This window comes from Natator depressus, chromosome 10 (assembly GCF_965152275.1).
Source record: "Natator depressus isolate rNatDep1 chromosome 10, rNatDep2.hap1, whole genome shotgun sequence".
Taxonomy (NCBI): domain Eukaryota; kingdom Metazoa; phylum Chordata; order Testudines; family Cheloniidae; genus Natator; species Natator depressus.
The window spans coordinates 83,551,001-83,574,756 of record NC_134243.1 but is presented as its reverse complement, the minus strand read 5'-3'; the positions used below and the strand labels follow the sequence as shown (position 1 = coordinate 83,574,756).

General features: G+C 47.7%; 1 protein-coding gene across 7 annotated transcripts in view; it reads right to left on the bottom strand.

The window, feature by feature from the left end:
• Nucleotides 1-13,169, bottom strand: part of PPIP5K1 (diphosphoinositol pentakisphosphate kinase 1) — a 135,508-nt gene extending 122,339 nt beyond the window's left edge. For 6 of the 7 annotated variants that reach the window (XM_074966726.1, XM_074966724.1, XM_074966727.1 and 3 more), the window contains exons 1-7: nt 13,119-13,169; nt 7,749-7,896; nt 7,209-7,383; nt 3,728-3,923; nt 3,558-3,648; nt 1,022-1,107; nt 373-527 (exon numbers count right to left, since the gene is read on the bottom strand). In XM_074966726.1, the coding sequence (XP_074822827.1) occupies nt 373-527; nt 1,022-1,107; nt 3,558-3,648; nt 3,728-3,923; nt 7,209-7,355 (675 nt within the window). In that variant the 5' untranslated portion in view covers nt 7,356-7,383; nt 7,749-7,896; nt 13,119-13,169. Of the gene's footprint in view, nt 1-372; nt 528-1,021; nt 1,108-3,557; nt 3,649-3,727; nt 3,924-7,208; nt 7,384-7,748; nt 7,897-13,077 lie in introns of all 7 variants that reach the window. The other variant, XM_074966725.1, reaches the window with a different exon arrangement.
• Nucleotides 13,170-23,756: the final 10,587 nt, after the last annotated feature.

Genomic DNA, 23,756 nt, shown 5'->3' with positions numbered 1-23,756 from the left:
TAAATCTACTAGGCTTTTTTGGGGCTATTCTATTAGTGTGTGTGGTGCGATTGAGCACATAAGCCAGGCACTGCTGCTGGAACCGTTTCTTCAGCAATTCCTGACTCACTGTGATTTAACAACACGTTCTTAACATGGCATTAATAGGTGTTTGCATTTAACAAGCAACAAAATCTCAGTCAGCTTGAAACCAGATTCCCCCACCACTCCCTCCAGGAGGCCCCACAAGCCTTTCGCAGACCCAAGGACTCTCCTTCCGGTGGTGCATCTCTGGCCTCGAGGCACATGGGAGTTCTATCTATCTGCCAACAGACACGCTCTGTAGTGTCTACCCCACAGCCAATGGCCAGTGGCAACTGGAGTTCCCCTCACCTTCCGGAAGAGCCTCTGGCTGCCCCCACCTGCCGAAGTTGGGTAGTAAATATAAACATTGTGATCCTCCGCACTGACTGGCTTCTCTACAAACGGCTTTGGGAAAACGGCTCCATTCACCTCCACTTGGTCCTCTCCCTCCACTAGGTTGCACTCTGCAGACAAAGCACAGCAGGAGCAGGTCAGGAAAGGGGGAAGCCTGCTTCAGAGGATCCAGCTCACCACTCCCTCCCCACCTCATTCCTCTACCCCACGTCCGGGTCAGCAGCATAGACTGCGAATCATGTATGTTCAGGCTTGCCACCAAGGTCTGATCTTTAACAGCAAGTCCCTTTTAGCACCATCCTTGGAAGCACTCCTCTGGTGGAGTCAGCTCTGATCACAGCCACACTGCCCAGGCATTTGGGGTGTGCTGCACAGGATACTTGGGAATAGCATCAGGCTGGCCCTCTGAGGCCTTAGTAACCAAGCGCACACAGGGGAGCCAGGCACGCCAGTTTGTTTGTAAATGGAGGTTGAGAAGCATCAGCATCCCTGTGTACCCGAGCTCTATTCCCAGACTCTTCTGAGGCCGAGCCACCTAAAGTGGAGCTCTCTGGGGAGATGAACTTGCCATCTGTCACTCCCACTGCCCCATGGGTACACTCACCATCCGGCTTGTCAGGATCTCGATTAAGCACAGCATAGCGGGGCAAGTCTATGCCCTCTTCCTGCAGGATCCGGTACACTTCTCGCCTGCAGGGATAGGGCAAGAAATCAGCGGCAGCCAACACGATAGGCGGAAAGGTCATGGCTGTGACCTCGACACAAAATTTGGAGATTTATCACTAAGTAGAGTGAATGCAACAAGGTCTAGGTTTGAGGTTCAACGTGGATGGGACTAGAACCCAGGTCTGCAGGATGGCTGGCACCCTCATGCCACCACCCGGGAGCCATGGAAGGACCACAGGCATCACCACATAGACAGACACGACAGGAAGTTACACCTTGAAAGCCCAGACCAACAGATTTCCTTGTGGTCCCTTACTGGTCCAGCCGTCCCACTGAAACCCAAGACGAGTTCCAGGAATGCCTATGCAGCAAGGTGGACTCCCTTGCCAGCTGTAGCAATGGACCTGCCTCTCGGCTTGCTCTTGGGATTCCTGACCCCAGCTCTGACCCCTGGTTCCTGACTGTCGGAGCTGTTCCTGGTCTCTAACAGCCACTACTCTAACCACTAAGAATGCCACATTGCGTGACCACTGCGCCTGACTGCCCAAGCCCCAGTCATGACACTAAGGGAGGCAAAGCACCTGCATGCACCTGCCCAGAGAAGTCTACCTCCCATCCCTGATTGGAATGCCTGTGAGCAGCAAAGCATTGCCCACCCTGAACTAGGATACCTATGTCATGGATCCACAGGACTAGTGCTATGGCTCCCGGTCTCTTGGAGGAATGCCTTCAGTGTGCCAGATCTCCTAGGGGGTCTCACTCTTCCTCCAGGGTAAGCCACGCAGCTTCCCCGCCTCCTTAGACTGTACCTCTGAGCCTGCAGCCCCCCTGCTTCCCACCGTAAGCACCATGCAGCAAGTCCAACTCAGACTCCTGATGTAGACTTGTACACTCTTAGGGAATTAATGCACCTCACCCAGCGTTTGTAGTGACACTCACAACTTTGTGAAAACAATCAGGTTTATTAATCAATTTGAACACAGCTTAGGGAGGCTTTAGGGTAGTATAGAGAACTGAAGGTTAAAGCACAGTCCATTCTGGCCAGCCCAAGCCCAGCCATGCTGCAGTAAACCCCTTGGTTCAAGCTGTCTGTCTGTCTTGCTGTCTGATCTCCTGCATCAGACCAGGTGAGAGCCCCAACTCCTTTCAGCTGCCAGCTCTTATCCCCCACCTCATGCCTCTCCTGTCCTTTGATCTCAAGCTGGGGGTTGTTGTTCAGCTTCCCTATGTAGAGGTGGGGAAGTCCATACCCCTCTGGGTCATTGCTTGCTAGGTGTCAATGTCCTGGCAACTGGATTTGCCACTGGCTTCTCAGACGCTCCACTGATATGGAGACTAAGGCCCAGACAGCGGGGCAACACCCTCACCTATGTCACTCAGCGTGCCCTGAGAGCAAACAGTCCTTTTCCACCCCGCTGGGTAACAATGTAGCATATAGGGGAAACTGAGGCACAAACAGGACTCAAAATTATTACAAAATATTCCCACTTTGTCACAATCTAATGGTAGCTGGGTGCCCATCCTACTCACCTGCACCCACCCAACCTGGACACCTAGGCACAGCAGAGCACCACTTTCGACACCCTCCAGCACTGGACAGCAACAAGTAAGCGTGGCAGAGACCATACCACAAGAAACCTCCACCCTGGTCAGGGACACCTAACAGCAGCAGAGTCCTCACACTCACGGGTCCCAAATGGGGAAGCTATGGTTTTCACACCAATAACTACCTTCTTTGCATCTGCCAATCAGAGCTTGAGGGCATGCCAGTCACACAACTCCAGGGGAGTGTTTTGGGAATGCAAATTTGGAGGGGAGGGCTGGGTGTGACACTCTAGCCCTAAACATCCAAGGCCAAAGTTTTCAAACCTTGCTGCCTACTCTGACTTCTAAATCCATATTTTAGATATACAGCCTGAATTTGTTAGGAGCTGGGCACCCACAAATCAGCTGGTGTTCCTGGGAGCTGCAAGTGCTAGACCCCCTAAGTAAGTGCTAGGTCTCCAGGAGTCTAACCTTTTAGCACGTAGCTACAAAAATGCTGGCTGTTCCCACCCCATCCCCAGAATCTCACCTGCCCTTGCTGCTGCCACTCCCTGCTTCCCTACACCAGGATCTGACCTGTCCTCACTAATCTCTCCAATCTCTCATTCTGTGAGCTCACTCCCTTGGCCTACTTCACTCTGCCCTTCCCACACTCTGTACTAATCAGGAAATGTCAAAATACACCTGCTTCCATCCGAGTAAGTCCATTCCTTCCCCTTACATCATCCCACCTGGAAGTTATGAGACGATCATGTCCCAGAAACCTGCTAAATAGAGGCAACCAAGACCCCTCCTCCATCCCTTCTACCCACTAGCACAGGGAAGGTGAAGCAGCAGCAGCATTTGTACAGCACTCAGGGAGACCAGAGTCAGCCAGGCAGTTCACCCACAGGGGAAGGAAGGAGATTCTCCAGGCACTGAACCCCTACCTGTCCTGGATGTAATACTGCATATCAAGGTCATTAATCAGAAACGGATTGCACAACTTGGCGTAAGCAACTGCCTTATCCAGAGGGAATCCTGAAAAACAGCAAAAGGTGCTATTAATGCAAGTTCCCTGCTGCCAGGCCTGTGGGGCAGGGGCTGCACAGACCTTTACCTTTAGAGTGGAAGGAAATGAGGCAGTCGCAAGGAGGCCAGTTCTCGACTGGCTCGTTCAGAATGACATCTTCTCCCATGATCACCACTGTGATGTACTCAAACTTGCACAGACGTTCCAGGATCTGGGTCATGGGCTTTGACTTGGACTTTTTGGTCATGGCACAGATTCCGACCACAATCTGCCGTTCTGGAGGCTGAGGGGAGAAGCAGGAAGCTTATTATTGAGCCAGCTTGCTCAGTGAATTCAAATTGCAAATGGCACAGAGAGGCAGCAATTGTGAACAGACATGGGGCTTTCCCCAACCCACACACATGCTTCATTCTCTCTTTAGATCCCACCCACGACACAGGATTCGGCAGGTGAAAACTATTAAAAGCATCTTAAAACACCCGATTCTCCAGCACACGGAAGATTCTCCCTCCTATCTCTGAACATCTACACTAGCATCAGAGTCACTCTCTAAAGCACTGCAAGCTTATAACTTGTTATAACTTAACTAATATGTGGTTCTAATCTCCTCTTTGCATACACATGCGAAAAGTGATTTGCACACATACACATTGGTGACACAAGCACATGCATAGCCAAGCAAACACAGACCATGGACAAGCATGAGAATTTGCACATGTTCCCTTCCACACAGCACGCATTCTGCAGTTAGGAATTGCCATCTTTAAAAGCAGTTTTACCACAAAGTTCATGGGCTGAATCTGCAAAAATGCTTATAATTATTTTTTTTATTCTTAAAAACACTGAGTAACTTCCTCCCCTATTCCCCACCAGTAACACCAAAAGAACTCAAGAAAATTTGTGCAAACACCCCCCCATCCCTTTTTTTTTTTCTTTTTTAAAGTCCCCTATGACAAGACACCACAAACAGGAGAATTCAGATAAACGCAAACGTTTCAGATTAAGAGTGTATGAAAACTAGGAGTCAGAATGAGAATTCTCTGCAAACCTGACTCCAGCAGTCACAGCCAGTGCAGCTGCTAGAATGACTGTTTTTTAAATAGCTTGGCCCTTGTTGTGCCAATGTTTCTACCTGATGAGGCATGGCAGTATGCTTTTAGAAGGACAGGAGCAGAGATGATGAGACCAGCCTCCTGCGGGGAGCTTCTTTGCCAACAGAGTCAAGGAAAGAGTAGGGACTGACTGGAGCATTCAGAGGTCAGCATCTACACGTGGGAGTAGCATTCAGTAAGGGGCTTTGGCTAGCACTCTACTCCCACTACCACTGGCCGCAAGGGTAAAATCCATTAAGAGTCAGAGGAGTTCTACTGGTCTCTTAATAAAGAGCTTAGACCCGGGAGTCAGAATCCTGCACAAATGGGATCTTCAGAGAAACCATCTGTGACATTATTGACATAACCTGGGAACATATAGATCATTCTTGCAACCAAGGTCCTGTAGTTGCACCAAATCTTATATAAAGAGAGTCAGATGAGGTATCTAAAACAAGGTTATGGTTTGCTGGTTATGATTATGATATCTGTATATGTGTACCATTTTTATAGTTGAAGGTATGAATATTGGCTCTGTACTGTCTGTATTTCAAACTTATGCTATGCTTCTGGGGGACACCCCAGACAAGCTGGTGTCAGCTCTGCTTAGCCTGCTTGATGGCCCATGAGCTATACGGTCCCAGGTTATGTCAATAACATCACACCATCTTATTAGTTTAAAAGGATTTTGACAATAAGCTAAATACCCCAGAAGAAGAGATAGAATCATAGAATTGCAGGGCTGGAAGGGACCTGGAGAGGTCATCTAGTCCAGTTCCCTGCACACTCATGGAAGGACTAAGTATTATCTAGACTATCCCTGACAGGTGTTTGTCTAACCTGCTCTTAAAAATCTCCAGTGATGGAGATTCCACAACTTCCCTAGGCACTTTATTCCAGTACTTAGCCACCCTGACAGTTAGGAAGCTTTTCCCTAATGTCCAACCTAAACCACCCTTGCTGCAATTTAAGCCCATTGCTTCTTGTCCTATCTTCAGGGATTAAGGAGAACAATTTTTCTCCCTTCTTCTTGTAATGGTCACTGACCCACACCAACATGTTTAAGGAAATATTTACAATAGGAAATGCTCCCTCCATCTAGGCTCTTATGTGCCCCAGACAAATACGAAGCAGTGACATGAACATTACAATCTAGGACAATATGGCAAGGGGAGAGACCAAGGGATTCAAATCCCTCATGCCCCCAACCACCACATTATTAAACCAGATATCAAGAAAACATCTTGACACCCTGTCAGTTTCAACACCCTCCCTCCAGCAGCAAGAGAGACAGAGGACTCTCTAGGGAGCTACTTCATCATTTTCACATAAGAAAACATTCTGCTTATTCCCATCCAGTCCACCACCACACTTCATGTGAACACAGCTCCCCCTTCTATTTATGGTACAAGACTTGTCTGCATTAACCCTCAGAGGCTCAGCCCATATCACACACCCGAGGCCAAAGGGTCAGAACCCATAAAGCTACAGATGGAAGTCCTGCAAAGCCCCCCAGAGGGCCCCTGGCCAGTGCCACACAGAAAACACCGTCACGTGGTAACTTCAGTGCGGTCTGTCTGCATTATTCATGGTGAATTTCTTCAAGTAACTAAGAATGATAAAGGGGTAACAGAGCTCCAAAGGAAGGAAAAGGTACAGCAGTGCCTGCGCCTCTGAATTAATCCCACTTACAAAGGGGGTTGGGAGAGAGGCCAGTCAGGGGGTTTGCAAACAGAGGCAAAAGGAAGCAGTCACAAGCAGAAGGAGATTACTCTTTTCTGCAGCCTGTAATATCAGGGTACAGATAATCTGTGATCCAATATAAGGGTGAAGCAGCCAGGCCCACCCTGTTGCTACCACCATTTAAAGGACCTGAAAGAGAAAACCCTAGAATTTGCCCGAGCATTGGGTGCTGAGAACAGTGGAGCAATTGTGCTGCATTTGGTGTTGGGTAAGGCTAAGATTTTTGTCACGGATATTTTTAGTAAAAGTCATGGACAGGTCACGGGCAATAAAGAAAAACTCATGGAAGCCTGTGATCTGTTCATAACTTTTACTAAAAATATCTATGACAAAATGGGGGGCTCAGCTCCAGGTTCCCCCCACCACACCTGGACAGCTCAGAGCTCTGGGGGCCCCATCACAGGTGGCTTGGAACTCCGGGGTTCCCTTGCTGTAGCCAGGAGCTACAGAGGGGCCCCTGCCAGGGAGACCCTACAGGTCCCAGGAGCTGAAGAGGAAGTCACCGATTCCATGGCTTCCGTGATCTCCGTGAGAAAATCATAGCCTTACTGATGGGGATCTAGGACATTACATTTCCATACTACTGTGCACACTGCCTGGTTTGTATGGCCTGCAGGTTGTGACAGCCTGGAACCTCAAAAGTAACCACACATGTAAAAACTAAGCAACCGAGAAGAAAGCTGGACATGGCACACACATAAGCACCCCACTCCATAGCACCAGGACCTACTTACCGACTCTGACTCCTCATCGTCCTCAAAGAAATCGATCTCGTCTGTCTTCATGTTTGATCCCAGAAAGTCTGTCTCATCATCTCTGGTACCAACAAAAAACCTGGGAGTGGAGCTCTCGCCCTCATGGGAGGTCGTCAGGGACGACATTACAGCCTGGGTGGCCGACCATCCCGCTCTGGAATCATCATGTACAAACCAGGATAAAAAAGAACCCACAATGGGGAGCAAGCCAGGGCTGATGCTACTGAAGAGAGCCTAGGGTGGGTGGGGCCGGACTAGTGCTGTGTGAATGAACCCAAGAATGTAATAGCAGTACTGGTGGAAGGTGCCTGGGGCTGGAGGAAGAAGACTTTAGGCTGGGTGGGGGCAGAAGCCAGTGATATTGGAAGGTGCCCTGAGAGCAGGCTGGGGGAGCCCAGCATCCAGTGCCATTTCAAACAGGCACCTCCAATGTGCAATTAATCCATCTGCACTAGCTGGGAGGGGAATGGTGTCATTGCTAAAGTTAATGAGTTGGACGCGATGAAACTTAGCCCTTACAATGCTGTACGTTCCAGACTGCTGACTACATCAATCTCCCATCCTTGAGGACACCAGCTGATACTCAAGAGGGTGGGGGGGAGCTAAGGAGAGAATGAAGACTGCTTCCCAATCCCCAAGCTTCAATCCCTTCGCCTGTCAGGAAGGCCTACAAAAAAAACAAAAAGACAAATCACACAAGGCACTTAAGTTAGCATGGTGGGGGTAGCAGAATTTCAAGACACTCCATGGAGAATGGGAAGCAATATTTAGAGCACATGACCGGAAGTCAGGATTTCCTGAGATCTAAATCATAAGTAGGTCACTTAGGGCTCAATTGACAAAAAAATAGGCACCCCTTTGTATGCACTCCCCAGGCAGGCATAGTTTTTCCATACATTAAACACAAATTTTTTAAAAAGTTCATTTAAAAATAGTTTTAAATCCAACACGTCTGTTCTTTAAATAATTGTTATTTTCATCCATTCTGTCTGGCTGCAATCTTGGACCACGGCTTTAAAAGTAGTTTCATGGCGCCACAAGCCTTCCACACACATTAAATGGGCCGTGGCCAGGAAACAACTCAATTACTCTCCAATTCTGCAGACTCCTATCTAGGAGACCCAGGTTTCACATAGAAATCACAGCAACCAAAATCAATTTAATTAATTCAGTGCAGCCTTCCTGCGTGGAGACTCAAATCAGTACAAGAGTGCTTTACACCCATATAGCTTAATTTGGTTTGTTATAATTTGCAGTGAATGCAAATGGGTGATAGAGGAGATGAACTTGTACTTGAGAAGGTTTCTCTTACTCAGGAAAGTTACTATTGGCTCAGACATTTAGCTCGCAAGAGATGAAACCATAATTTTACCAGGCCAAGACGCCCCAGCGTGTGGAATTATTAAAGCTGGAAGATTGGTACAGTTGAGTATAAGCAGTAGGTATTCTTTAGAATTATAAAGTGATGACAGAGAGGGAGCAGGTAGACAGAATGCAAAAGCCCAAGAATTAACCTAGTAGGATTCCATAAAGGAAGGATTGTGGTGCACAGGAACTATAATTATGGAGACAGAGGGGAGAGAGGCAGGAACAGAAGCACAATAGAAAGCAGAGTTCGAGAGAAGAGAGTGGGCCACCATGTTGAATGCTGCACTAAGGTCAAGGGAAACAAAGATTGAGAAAAGCAAGCAGCAGCCAGCAGCAGCAGCAGGTTGCCTCTCCTCTAGGTGGATAACTATTGCTATGCTATGGCCAGACAAAACCCCAGAGAGCGTGCCACTGTGCTGTTATATGCAGCCGCCTCTGTTTCCAGGCCTCCATGTCACCTTACCCCACTCCAACCCCTAAAACTCTCATCATTGCATTAACACCGCCAGCCCAGCTCCAACAATGGTAGCTACAGTAGACGCACCAGCAGAGCCCAGGCAGCCACTGGCTGTTTTACCACCATGTCATCTAGACCTGCTCTGAGTAGTATCAGTGACAAACTGATGATGCCCTGTGGATATTAGCACTCCCTCCGATACTCCACCAGTGACAATGAAGCAGTAGGAAGTGTAGGAGAGACATTTTTTAAGGGAATTCACTGCACTTAATTTAGATAAAACTTACATCATCATGATCTACACAGTGTGATAATTTCATCCACCAGTCTGCAAAGGCAATTGGGCACCCATTACACAGACACCAATATCAGCCCCATGGAAAGTTTCTATCAGATACCCACTCCCAGAAAATGAAGGCCTGAAACTGTGTAACTGGATTAATCCTTGGCTTCAAGATCCTTTTCTCTAGCAGAGGTGGAACCTTGGCACACCATATGCAATTGCTTTTGTATTATATAGCCATTGCCAACACTTTGTCAACGTGTGTCTTCTCCAGGGTGGATAAAAATCAATGATTTAAAAAAAAACAAAATAAAAAAGATTTTTTTAAATTTAAATCGGATTTTTTAATAAAATGCTTTTTGAGGAAAAAACTACCTAAAGATAGTTTTAATTAAGATACATGATAGCTCAAAGATATCTCATCATGGAATAGGGATTATAAATTCTAATTCTATAGTATGAGACAATATAGTCATGTAATGTTTAAAAAAAGTTTTGTAAATAAATTCCAATAGTTCATGGATTAGAGACCCAATTTTATGGGGTTCCAGGGGCTTCTGTATAGATTATTTAGGTTAATCTTTCTATCTACCCAATGGGACTCAGTGCTACCATCTAGAAGATACCATCAGAGATGCTTAGTTTTGCAGTTCTCAAACTGTGGATTTGTGTCTCCAGAGATAACATGCTTGTTAACAGCAAAGACAGTTTTTAAATAAATAAACAACTATATAGAGGTGAGAAATAACAAACCTCAACCCTATTGTCCCTCTGCAAATTTGTGTACACAGAGTCAATCCCTTACCTCTCTCTAAAAGTGCAAAGTTTCAAAAAGTTCAATGAATAGAAGAAGATTGTTGGGGGCGGAATAGATCTGGACAAGGAGAAGTAGTCTGGAGATAAATGTGAGAAGGGAGGGACAGGCAGTGGAAACAAAAGTGAAACTGTTTGAGCAGCATATTCCTGAAGTCTTGAGGTCTTTCTGAGTATAGCCTTCATTGATTTGAGATCTACCATACCATTCTCTCACTAGAAGGGAAAACCTATAATGGCAGCAGGCCGTAAGAGAGACCCACTTTGGGTCTCATCTATCGCTGAGTTGTGAAGAATAACAAGAATGCACTTTTATGTAGAAATCCATGATTAAATCGAGTCTTCGTTACTAGTGATTTAAATCATGATTAAAATCAATTTGATTTAAATCAAATCCACCTTGGTATTCTCGATCGTAAAATCTCCAGGACAGGAACAGTCTCTGTATGGGACCACACACCCTGATTGCAGCATTCCTGTCTTGGTGTTTATATAGCCCTCACTACCACAGCATCTAAGCCTCTCAATCATTAGAAGACTTGATCTTCACAACAGTCCTGTAACATAGGGCAGAGCAAACGACTTATTCAGAGTTGCACAGGACGTCTGACTGAGCTGGGAATTGAATCCAGGTCTCTTGACTCCAAGGGTAGTGCCTTATCCACACGAGGCCATAAGGAAGCATTGATAATTGGTTCATTGATAGGGGCCCCATTTGCAGGTTATGGTTCTAAGCCACTCTCCCCATGAAAGATCACCAGCATGCCCCAGCGTGAGACACAATCCAACTCAGCAAAGGCAGCAGATGCATTTATGCTCTCTCAACATTCATATTTTTGTTTGGTCCAAGAGTGTCGCTCTAATCAAAGCCATCTTAAGGCATAGATTATAGGCCTAAAACCCCAGCTCCTGAAGTCACAGGATACCTTCAGCAGTTCAGCTTTCATTTAAAAATGAGTTTCTAGCCCTCATTTGTGAGGACAAACCTAAAAGAGGTGAAATGAGTATCACATGCAGTGATGTCTGCTGGAATCTGCAGAATCTATATTAGCTCAGGAGGAACTGCTGCACGCAATTCAATGGTGTAGTGAACTCCATGACCCAAAGCTTTGGGGGCCCCACCAACACCACCAGCAGAGAACTGCGTGGCCTTGTCTAGACTAGGATTTAAGAGTGTAATGTTACCCAACATGTTAATATCACAACTTTAAATCCTAGACTAGAGAAGGTCCATGTGGAAGGGGAAGAAGAAGTGGCTAGACACACTGCTCTCCTCAGACAGACACACCCTCACTGCTAGGGTAAACACCACCCCTTATTGCCACTCCTTCCTCTCTGCCAAGGCAGGAGAGGACCCCTGCTGCCACTGCTGTCCCTCCCAACAGGAGTGGAGCTCCACTGTTGTTTCCAGGGAGCTAAAGGGGCCCCGAACCGCTGCTCCCTGCCACTCAAAGTGGAGGGAAGGGCCCCTTCTTTCAACACAACCATACTGTGTAGGAAGCAGGCCACGGCATAGGGTAAGGCTTGGTTTCTAACCTTACTGATCTTCTCAGCAAAGACAACAGCACACAGTGCTTCAAAAAGGACATTGCTTCAGGGGGAAGACCCTGGACACACCTGACCTCTCAAAACCCGTCAAGGAAGGTCATTGCTACTTCCAAAATAAATGCAAAGTATTTCTCCTTCAGCTTCACACCACCACCTGGGTTTGCCTGAACCTTGGTTAGGCTGACTCTTCTGCCACTCAGTGATGCACTCCAAACCACTGAACACTAAGCAAGTCCACAATTAGAAATTTGAACAAGGGCTCTCTCCACACAAACCCCTCACAAGTCTTAGCCCACTCAAAGATTCATCTACACCAATAAAGATTTGAACAGGAAAACGTAAGAGGGCCTACAGATTGAAGGGGATGGGCTCAAGTTACCATATGTTCTGGACTGTCCACTAGTGTCAACCTTTGCAGTAAGAGCCCAATTCTCCTACTATTTTAAGTTAACCTCATGAGGGTCAAATAAAGACCTAACAAAGAGATTCCAGAGTAGCAGGACTGGAGCAGTTTGCAGTGTTGTGGTGCATTTAATGGAATTTCAAACCTCTGTTAAACTTGTGTATTATTAATTTGATTTCATGCTTGAGAGACTTTGACAGCGGAGGAAGCCCCATTATAGCAGTCTTTGGCACTGACACCCTTCAAAAGCCGGCCAGTCCGCGGGTGAATGACAGCTATTTCAGAGGAGAGCCCTGAAAGGCTGTTGGGGGATCAGTTCTCCCCCCAGTCTCAAAGAATCCCAGAGGGCTTCGCAGCAACCCAGGCAGCGACTGTCAGGCTGCGGAGAATAGGGAGCGCCCTCCTGTGAAGCCACGAGCCTGGCGCCGAGCTCACACCTCCTGGCTCCCCAAACCGGCCAGAGCTCTGTGAGATGCAGAGGCAGCGAGCAGGGGGACAGGCGTGAAGGGAGCGGAGGTGGCCAGAGGCCGGCACCCAGGGGCGCAGCCAGCGGAGGCCAGGGTGACCTGCTCCCCCAGCCTCCGACTGCGGTGGAGGACAACTCCGAGCCGCATCCCGGGGCCGGCGGCGCGTGCCTGCGAGCTCGCTGGGGCCCCGGGTACGCCGCGCCCCCGCCCCAGGCAGCGTCCCTCAGCCCCGCCAAAACTGCGCCCTCCCTCCACACGCAGCAGCGATGGCCCAGGACCCCCGCCCCGGGCCCGACCCCGGCCTCACCCCCTCCCCGTCCCCGACCCCCACCCCGCCGCCTCGGGCCCCCCCCACGGGACCGACCGACTGACCCCCGGCGGCCCGGGACCGAGCGACCCGACCCGTCCGCCCGGCCCCGCCGCCCCGGGACCGACCCCCGGCTCTCCCCGGCGGCCCAGGACCGACCCCCGGCCCCGCGGCCCGGCCCCGCGGCACACCGCTCCATTACTGGTTTAAATCGCAGAGAGCAGCCATTTCCCCCACACTCACCTGCCACCCTCCGGGCGCAACCTAACCTGCCAGCCATGGCTAGCCAATCGAAGCGTGTTTACTGTCACATGCAGCCAATGAGCAGAGGCGGGGGCGGGGCATGAAGGGGGGGGGTGAGGCTGGTTGGCCCGCAGAGCCGTGGCGGGTAGTGCCGGGAGGGAGCTGTGAGGAGACCGGCCGCGCCGCCTCAGAGCCTCCCCCCCCCCCCCCCGCCGGGAAAGGGGCGCCTCAGACCGCCCCCGTCCCTCGCCTAGAAAGGGACCCTCCGACCCCCCACCGCCCTCCGGGAGAGGGGGCGCCTCACCCCCCCCCGGCACTGCCCCCCTGGAGCGGCGGCGCCTCAGACCCCCCCATGCCTCTCCTGGAGCGGGGGCGCCTCAGACCCCCCCGGCACTGCCCCCCTGGAGCGGGGGCGCCTCACCCCCCCATGCCTCTCCTGGAGCGGGGGCGCCTCAGACCCCCCCCATGCCTCTCCTGGAACGGGGGCACCTCAGACCCCCCCCATGCCTCTCCTGGAGCGGGGGCCACCTCCTGGGTGGACAGAAGAAAATTTTGTCCAGTGGAGAGATGAGGGTACAAAACACTGTACCCCTGACTGGGGGAAAAAATGACCCCTAATGTTGAGCTGTTTTCCTTTGGCACCTATCTTAAAAGTGTGGTCCTGAGATGTTAGAGTATCTTAGTACGCTGCAGCTTCTACTGTACACAACAGGACTGAAATAGACTCCGACCAATTGCGGGGCTACACACAGCAAGCAACCTTTCACAGATGTAAAGCTAACTGTGAGCAGAAGTGACAATCCCTCTGTCTCCAAATAGCTGATTCTAGTCACAAGGTATCTAGCAAGAGGCCGATATCTAACCATAAAAACAAGCACTGACATCATGCGATTGGTAACATTAGTATACATTTATTCTAAAAAAGAAAAAATATAATTGCATTAAAATAACGTGTGTGTGTGTGTGAACATTCTGAAGCGGCTACTGCCTTTATCTTAACAAATGTATTACAAGGGCAAAGTTTGTCATACCAAACTTTTCTTAGTGTTATTTTCCTGATGTAAGACCATGCATCCTTTTCTATTGAATGCAAATATATATGTGGGTGGGTCTGTTTTAAAGTTGCAATCAGATGAGGCTACCTAGAAAGTGTGCTTTCCTTTGTTTAGCCAGGCCAGCAGAGCCTATTTTCTGTGTAAAGAACGAGGAGGACTTGTGGCGCCTTAGAGACTAACCAATTTATTTGAGCATAAGCTTTCGTGGGCTATAGCTCACTTCATCAGATGCATGCAGTGGAAAATACAGTGGGAAGAGATAGATACAGAGAACATGAAAAAATGGAGGCTGCCATACCGACTCGTAATGAGACCAATCGATTAAGGTGAGCTATTATCAGCAGGAGAAAAAAAACTTTTGTGGTGATAATCAGGATGGCCCATTTCAAACAGTTGACAAGAAGGTGTGAGTAATAGTGGGGGGGGAATTAGCATGGGGAAATAGTTTTTAGTTAGTTTTTAGTTGTGCGGTGCTCACTGGCTCTGATTCCCCACCCCCGCCCCATTGAGAGAGGATTGTAGGTTCATCATGCTTCTGCAACCCTTCTCAAGACTACTTTCTACCACTGGAGGGCTGAGTGAATTGAGCCATAAATCTTGTTTTTTATGCCTAGATAACATCATAGAATCATAGAACTGGAAGGGACCTCAAGAGTTCATCTAGTCCATTCCCCTGCACTCCTGGCAGGACTAAGTATTATCTAGACCAGTGCTACTCAAAGTGCTGGTCCGCGGACCGGTGCCGGTCCGCGAGCAATTGGCTGCCAGTCTGCGCGCACATTGGAAAAAAAAATTGCCAGTCCCCCACATCAGATAGCTTGAGAAGCACTGGTCTAGACCATCCCTGACAGGTGTTTTTCTAACCTGCTCTTAAAAATCTCCAATGATGGAGATTCCACAACTTCCCTAGGCAATTTATTCCAGTGCTTAACCACCCTGACAGTTAGGAAATTTTTCCTAATCTCCAGCCTAAACCTCCCTTGCTGCAATTTAAGCCCATTGCTTCTTGTCCTATCCTCAGAGGTTAAGGAGAAGAATTTTCCTCCCTCCTCCTTGAAAACTGTTGTCATGTCCCCTCTCAGTCTCCTCTTTTCCAAACTAAACAAACCCAATTTTTTCAATCTTCCCTCATAGGTCATATTTTCTCAGGGGTGAAAGTAAGTCGAGTGACTTACCGGTACACTGGGGCCAGCTCTGGCCCCCGGAAGGGGCGGGGCCTAGGGTGGAAGGGCGGGGCTGAGGGGGTCAGAGCCAGCCCCAGCCCACCCTGTGCAGTAATTGCCTCCCTTCTCCTCCTCCCCTCCTCCCCCACCGGGGTAGTAGCAGCAGCCCAGGGCTCCGGGGGCTATTTAAAGGGCCCGGGGCTCCCCTGCTTCTACTGCTGCTGTCCTTTAATTAGCCGCTGGAGCCCTGGGGAAGCGGTGTGGCTCCAGCGGCTATTTAAAGGACCGGGGCAGCAGAGGCAGCTGGAGCCCTGGCCCTTTAAATAGCCCCTGGAGCCCCTGCTACCCCAGGGCTCTGGGGGCTATTTAAAGGGCCTGCAGCTTCCCTGCTTCTACCGCCCCAGTCCTTTAAATAGCCCCTGGAGCCCTGGAGTAGCGGTGGGGCTCCGGCAGCTATTTAAAGGTCCGGGGTGGTAGAAGCAGGGGAGCCCCGGGCCCTTTAAATAGCCGCCGGAGCCTTGCAGCCGCTACCCCAGGGCTTCAGCAGGGGGTTCTGGAGGCAATTTAAAGGGCCTGGGGCTCCAGCCACTGCTGGGAGCCCCAGGCCCTTTAAATTGCCCCCTGGGGAAGCCGGGCTGCCCCAGTACGGTGCACCGGCTCTTGCCGGTATGCCATACCAGGGTGTGCCGGCTTACTTTCACTTCTGTATTTTCCAGAACTTTAATAATTTTTGTTGCTCTTCTCTGGACTTTCTCCAATTTGTCCACCTCTTTTGTGAAATGTGGCACCCAGAACTGAACACAATACTCCAGCTGAGGCCTAATCAATGCAGAGTAGAGCGGAAGAATTACTTCCAGTGTCTTGCTTACAACACTCCTGATAATCCATCCCAGAATGATGTTTGCTTTTTTTGCAACAGTGTTACACTGTTGACTCATATTGAGTTTATGGTCCACTGTGACCCCTATGACATTCTGAGTGTAATTTAATATCTCATTGAAAGGTGACAGGGCCAGAAAGAGTTAATTAACTCCCAGACTGACCTGACCCATGGCCGAACTTTAGAGACTGGATAGGAAGAGATGGAAATGAAGAGAGCTTTGAAATGCAAGTCTGCATTGTTAGAGACAGAAGAGTAGATGTTTGCTCAGGTCTTGTGATGTCAGCAAACAAGTCTTGTCTATGGCTGTAGCTTTGATTCAAAGATCAAAAAAGGAATATTAACATTTAGGAAGACACTTGAGTGAAATAGTATTATTGTCTCTGTCTCTTTGAAGGTTGTGATAACCTGTGTCTGAACTGTTTAATGGATAAATTATCCTTTGCTAATTGCCATGATGTTTGGAAGAAGGAAAGTTAAGCCTATTGTTTTCTTAGGCCAAAGGCTGCAGGAAATGTATAAAAACCTTGGGACACGATCCTTCTTCATCTCAGATCTGCTCTGGGTTTCAAGAGGGGGAAACCTTAAACCATAAGGATTGAGATCCCCAGTCACTGATATTGGACTATAACCTATGGACTATTTCTAAAAGGACTTTTGGCAACTACAAGCTGATCTCTGCCATGTATCTGAACCTCAAGAATTGAATTCAAGTCTGTATGTATATTGATCTTTTAACCAATACTCTCTCTCTCTTTTCTTTTTTTAATAAATTTTAGCTTAGTTAATAAGAATTGGCTGTAAATGTGTATTTTGGGTAAGATCTAAGTTATAATTGGACCTGGGTGTGTGGCTGATCCTTTGGGATTGGAAGAACCTTTTCTTTTATATGATGAAATAAGATTTTCAGTGATCACCATCATATCTGACATGTGTGTCTGGACGGAGGCTTGAGGCTGGGTACTTTAAGGGAACTACATTGTTTGGACTTCTAAGTAACCAGTGAGGTACTATATAAGCTGTTTTGTGCTGGCTTGGTAAATCTAAGTATTGGAATATTCACCAGCGTTTGGGGTTTGTCTGCCCCATTCTGTTTGCAGTTCACCCTGATTGAGTGACCTCAGCTGGCTCCCATGGGCAACGTCATCACAATCGTCAGATCCCTTTCCGCAGTACTCCTTCCTAGGCAGTCATTTCCCATTTTGTATGTGTGCAACTGATTGTTGCTTCCTAAGTGGAGTACTTTGCATTTGTCCTTATTGAATTTCATCCTATTTTCTTCAGACCATTTCTCCAGTTTGTCCAGATCATTTTGAATTTTAATCCTATCCTCCAAAGCACTTGCAACCCCTCCCAGCTTGGTATTGTCCGCAAACTTTATCAGTGTACTCTGTATGCCATTATCTAAATCATTGATAAAGATATTGAACAGAACTGGATTCAGAACTTATCCCTGCAGAACCCCACTCGTTATGTCCTTCCAGCATGACTGTGAACCACTGATAACTACTCTCTGGGAACAGTTTTCCAACCAGTTTTGCACCCACCTTATAGCAGCGCCATCTAGGTTGCATTTCCCTAGTTTGTTTATGCGAAGGTCATGCGAGACAGTATCAAAAGCTTTACTAAAGTCAAGATATACCACTTCCCCCATATCCACAAGGCTTGTTACCCTGTCAAAGAAAGCTACCCGGTTGGTTTGACATATTTTGTTCTTGACAAATCCATGCTGACTGTTACTTAGTATCTTATTATCTTCTAGATGTTTGCAAATTGATAGCTTAATTATTTGCTCCATTATATTTCCAGGTACAGAAGTTAAGCTGACTGGTCTCTAATTGCTTGGGTTGTCCTTATTTCTCTTTTTATAGATGGGCACTATAGTTGCTCTTTTCCAATCTTCTGGAATCTCTCCCATCTTCCATGACTTTTCAAAGATAATCGCTAATGGCTCAAATATCTCCTCAGTCAGCTCCTTGAGATTTCTAGGATGCATTTCATCAGACCCTGGTGACTTGAAGATATCTAACTTGTCTAAGTTATTTTTAACTTGTTCTTTTCCTATTTTAGCCTCTGATCCTACCTCATTTTCACTGACATTCACTACGTTAGACATCCAATCACCACCAACCTTCTTGGTGAAAACTGAAACAAAGAAGTCATTAAGCACCTCTGCCATTTTCACATTTTCTGTTATTGTTTTTCCCCCCTCATTGAGTAACAGGCCTACCCTGTCCTTGGTCTTCCTCTTGCTTCCTAAGTGATGTGCACAATATAAACAAATAAATATTGTGTGGCTTCCACACATTATACCAGGGCAAAATAATTTTAGCTTTACAAGAAGAGGGGAAAGCACAGAGAAAATTAAAAGTTGCTTTACAGGAGCACTTTTCAAATCATTAATAATTCTGGCTCACTAAAGATTTGTCAATATGTTGCTCTGCTGACTGTAACCAGGGAGGTTCATAGATTTATAGATGTCAAGGTCAGAATGGACCATTATGATCATCTAGTCTGACCTCCTGCTCAACGCAGGCCACAGAACCTCACCCCCTCCCCTACTCCTGCAATAAACCTCTCACCTATGTCTGAGCTATTGAAGTCCTCAAATCATGGTTTAAAGACTTCAAGGTGCAAAGAATCCTCCAGCAAGTGACCCGTGCCCCATGCTACAGAGGAAGGCGAAAAACCGCCAGGGCCTCTTCCAATCTGCCCTGGAGGAAAATTCCTTCCTGACCCCAAATATGGCGATCAGCTGAACCCTGAGCATGTGGGCAAGATTCACCAGCCAGATACCCAGGAAAGAATTCTCTGTAGTAACTCAGATCCCACCCCATCTAACAGAGGTTCCATACTCTCAGAACTCAGAAGGCAGTCACTGCTCAAATAGCAACAAATCTCAGGACTTCTAAGCCTTCAATATGCCCCATCTCCTCATTTTAGGGTTTTTAGAGTATGTGCATTACAGTCTTGTATTTAAGGTGGAGCAAAGTTTGGGAAAAGAAAGAGACTTTGGACATGAAATCCTCCATCTACAGTGAAAACAGGTAATTACATTTCTGACCAAGCAGAGACCAAGGTCTTACATTCAGCTAGATAACTTACATCCAAGAGTCTTAATAGAGTTGATGGAAGAAATCTCTGGCCCATTTATGTGACTTCTTAATACATCTGAGAATACTGGGGAATTCCAGGAGGCTGGAAGATTGGTAATCATAGAATCATAGAATATCAGGGTTGGAAGGGACCTCAGGAGGTCATCTAGTCCAACCCCCTGCTCAAAGCAGGACCAATCCCCAACTAAATCATCCCAGCCAGGGCTTTGTCAAGCCTGACCTTAAAAACTTCTAAGGAAGGAGATTCCACCACCACCTCCCTAGGTAACGCATTCCAGTGTTTCACCACCCTCTTGGTGAAAAAGTTTTTCCTAATATCCAACCTAAACCTCCCCCACTGCAACTTGAGACCATTACTCCTTGTTCTGTCATCTGCTACCACTGAGAACAGTCTAGAGCCATCCTCTTTGGAACCACCTTTCAGGTAGTTGAAAGCAGCTATCAAATCCCCCCTCATTCTTCTCTTCCGTAGACTAAACAATCCCAGTTCCCTCAGCCTCTCCTCATAAGTCATGTGTTCCAGTCCCCTAATCATTTTTGTTGCCCTCCGCTGGACTCTTTCCAATTTTTCCACATCCTTCTTGTAGTGTGGGGCCCAAAACTGGACACAGTACTCCAGATGAGGCCTCACCAATGTCGAATAGAGGGGAACGATCATGTCCCTCGATCTGCTGGCAATGCCTCTACTTGTGCATCCCAAAATGCCATTGACCTTCTTGGCAACAAGGGCACACTGTTGACTCAATATTGTTGTGCCAATATTCAACAAGGACAAGCAGGATGACTTAGGTTGCCAGTCAGCATGACATCAGTCCAGTGATGAGCTGCCAAAATCTTAACAACTGGTTCCCTCCTCACCCCACGAGGGGGTCGTGGCCCACCCCCGCCCCCCGGGACTCCTGCCCCATCCAACCCCCCGCGTTCCTTGACGCCCCCCCCAGTACCCCTTCCTGGAGGTGAGTTGGGGCGGGGAGCAGTTCCCCTGCACAGCCCACCCCGCCCCCCCACCCCCGCCACAGCTCACCTCTGCTCCGCCTCCCTGGGCCTGAGCACGAAGCCACCGCCTGCTTCTCAGACGCCCAGGCTTCCCGCGTGAACAGCTGATTCGCAGGAAGCCGGGGGCGGGGCGGGGGAGAAGCAGAGCGGGGTGGCGCGTTCAGGGGAGGAGGCGGAGTGGAGGTGAGCTGGGGCTGGGTGTGGGGCGGGGAGCTGCTGGTGGGTGCTCTGCACCTACCAAATTTTCCGCATGCTCCTGGGCTGGAGCACCCATGGAGTCGGCACCTAAGGCGCCACTTTTGGCCAGTGGTTAAATTTAGAAGCCCTTTTAGAACCGGTTCTCCCTCACAGGACAACCGGTTCTAAAAGGGCTTCTAAATTTAACAACCGGTTCTAGCGAACCAGCTCCAGCTTACCACTGCATCAGTCTCAGGCAAAATAATTGAAAAATGTATACAGGATTCAATCAATAAAGGAAAACAGGTCTTGTCAAATGAACATAATTTAATTCTTTGATCAGATTACAAATTTGGGTGACAAAGCTAACTGTGTTGACATATATATTTAGGCTTTGGTAAGGCATTTGACTTAGTATCACACAACATTCTGTTAAAAACTTACACCATACAATATCAATAAAGCACATGTAAAATTGATTAAGAACTGGCTGTTAGATCTCAAAAAATTAGTTGGCAATGAGAAATCATCACTGAATGGGGTGTTTCAAGTGGGGTGTTTCAAGTGTGGGGGGTCCATTTTAGTTTTGATGGTATTCAACATTTTTATCAATGCTTTGGAAATAAATATAAAATCATTGCTGAAAAAATTTGTGAATACCACAAAGCTTGGTGGATTGGTAAACAATAATGGGGACAGGATAGTCATATAGAGCAAACTTGGATTGCTTAGTAAGCTGCTTCTATTCAAATCAAATGTGTTTTAATACAGCCAAAGGTAAGGTCATACAGAGGTACAGAGAATGCCTACCATACCTATAGAATGGGGGACTGTATCCTGGAAAGCAGTGTCTCTGAGAAGGATTTAGGGGTCATAATGGACCAGCAGCTGAACATGAGCTCCCAATGCGATGCAGTGGCAAAAACAGATAATGCAATCCTTGACTATACATCCATAGGACAGGGGGATCATGAATAGGAATGGGGAGGTGACTGTACCTCTATATCAGAGGGGTAACCGTCTTAGTCTGGATCTGTAAAAGCAGCAAAGAGTCCTGTGGCACCTTATAGACTAACAGACATATTGGAGCATAAGCTTTCGTGTGTGAATACCCACTTCGTCGGATGCCTCTGTATGGTATTGGTGAGACCAATACTGGAACACTGCATCCAGTTCTGGTGTGCACACTTTTAAAGTGATATTAAAAATTGGAGAGGCACAATAATATTTGGGGACTGGAAAAAATGCTTTACAATGAGTAACTGAAGGAACTCTGTCTGCTTAGCTTATCAAAAAGAAGATTGAGAAGTGATTTGTTTAGAGTATATGAGTATCTTCACAGGGAGAAAACACCAGATCTTAAAGGTCTCTTTCACCTAGTGAAGAAAGGCATAGCAAGAACCTATGGCTAGGAGCTGAAGCCAGACAAATTCAAATTACAATTAGGTACAGATTTTCAGCAGTGAGGGTGTTTAACTTTTGAAACAAGCTTCCAGTGAAAGTTGTGGATTCTTTATCTCTTGATGTCCTCACCTCAAGACAGGCTGCCTTTCTTATTGTAACTCTCCAGCTATGCAGGGCATAACAATTCCTATGTGCAATAGTCTGCACTGACTATATACATGAACTCTCTCTATATATGCTGTCTGCATATATATACTCTAAGGCAGTGGTTCTCAAACTTATTTGCTTGGGTCCCTCTTCTTTGTGTCTGCAGCTGTTTACGTGCCTTCCCCCTGTTCCCCCCCCCCCCCGGCACCAAGTACATATACCGCCAGCCAGCTCTGAAGGCAGAGCAGAGAGCAGCGGCTGCTGGCCAGGCACCCAGCTCTGAAGGCAGAGCCATGCCAGCAGCAGCACAGAAGTAAGGGAGGCAATGTGGAAATTGATATTTCTCATCACTTTTCGCAGCAGACTTAGCGTCCCATTGCCACCCTTACTTCTGCACTGCTGCTGCTGCCACCCCAGGGCTGACAGCCGTAGCCCCACTGTCTGCTGGTGAGGGATTAACAGGGGAAGGGAGGAGGAGAGCCCTAGCCCAGGGCACTGGTTGTCAGTCCCGGAGTGACGGTGCTCCAGCAGTCCCCACCTCCTGGGTGTGCACAGCCCTTCTGCATGAGCCCAGCCACCCGGGGCTGACAACCAGCATTCTTCAAAAAAAAAGGGCGGGGCACACAGCTCGCACTTCCCTGGACACATTCCCGTGCCTCTCTTGGGAGGCCCACCCCATAGTTTGGCCCGCTGTTCTAAGGCATTATGGTAAAGCTCACTGTGACCTCAGGGGAGTAGGATCAGGCACAAAAGGAACACTACTTGCTCCATCATTTCTGGATGTAAAATGCTGACAGTAAGCTATCAGAAATAAGTTAACATTAATTGTTGATGTATTTGACAATAAAGCCACCAAGAGAGTAGTTATGGCTCATGGTTGGTATCCATAACCTTACAATAGTGCCCTGGTCTGCCAAGTTTGTCTCAGAATTAGTTATACCAAGCAATTGTCAATGTTGGTATTTTCCAGGTGACTCTGTAAATACAACTCACCTAATAAAACTGAGTTAATATGACAGAATCTGGGTTTCTATAACAAATGTAATATAGTTGGCAACCTCTTTATTAACTGATAAATAGTGTTCATGATCCTTTAAATATGCATAAAATACTCCAGATAAGAGAACTACCACAGGGCTAAGAGACAACCCCTACCCCAGAGAGGTCACAGCCAAGGTTTGAGACAATATGCAACAGGTGAGGAAACAGACCTAGTGGGAGGAGGGAGGACAAGGTAACAGTAGAGAGAAGGGCATTAGCGGAAGTTAGTAGTCCGAGGCAGTCACCAAACTAACTAGTAAATCCAGATTTTCCCTCTCCTCCATGCTGAGTTTCTCATTAAGGCCAAGCCAAGTTGGCAGCTTTCAGCTCCTACCATGCACTTGCACTTGGTGCCAAAGGTCATTGTAACTACGTGACAGCAACCACCTACATGCACCTCCCAACAGGTAAACATGGCTCAGACACACCTTACAGCAGTGGTTTATCAAGAAATGCAAATAGAAGAACCTAAGCAGAAAGAACCAAGGTCACTGGAACAGAGCAAAGACAGACACGGTTTTGTCTCAGTGTTGACTTTAATTAAGTACAGTAACTAATGCCACTCATATCCTGAAGTTCTGCTCTGTCTTACCCCCATTGTGCATTCTTAATCCAGTGAGAGAGAGAAGATGTTATTTCTGAAAGGCATGTCCCAGACG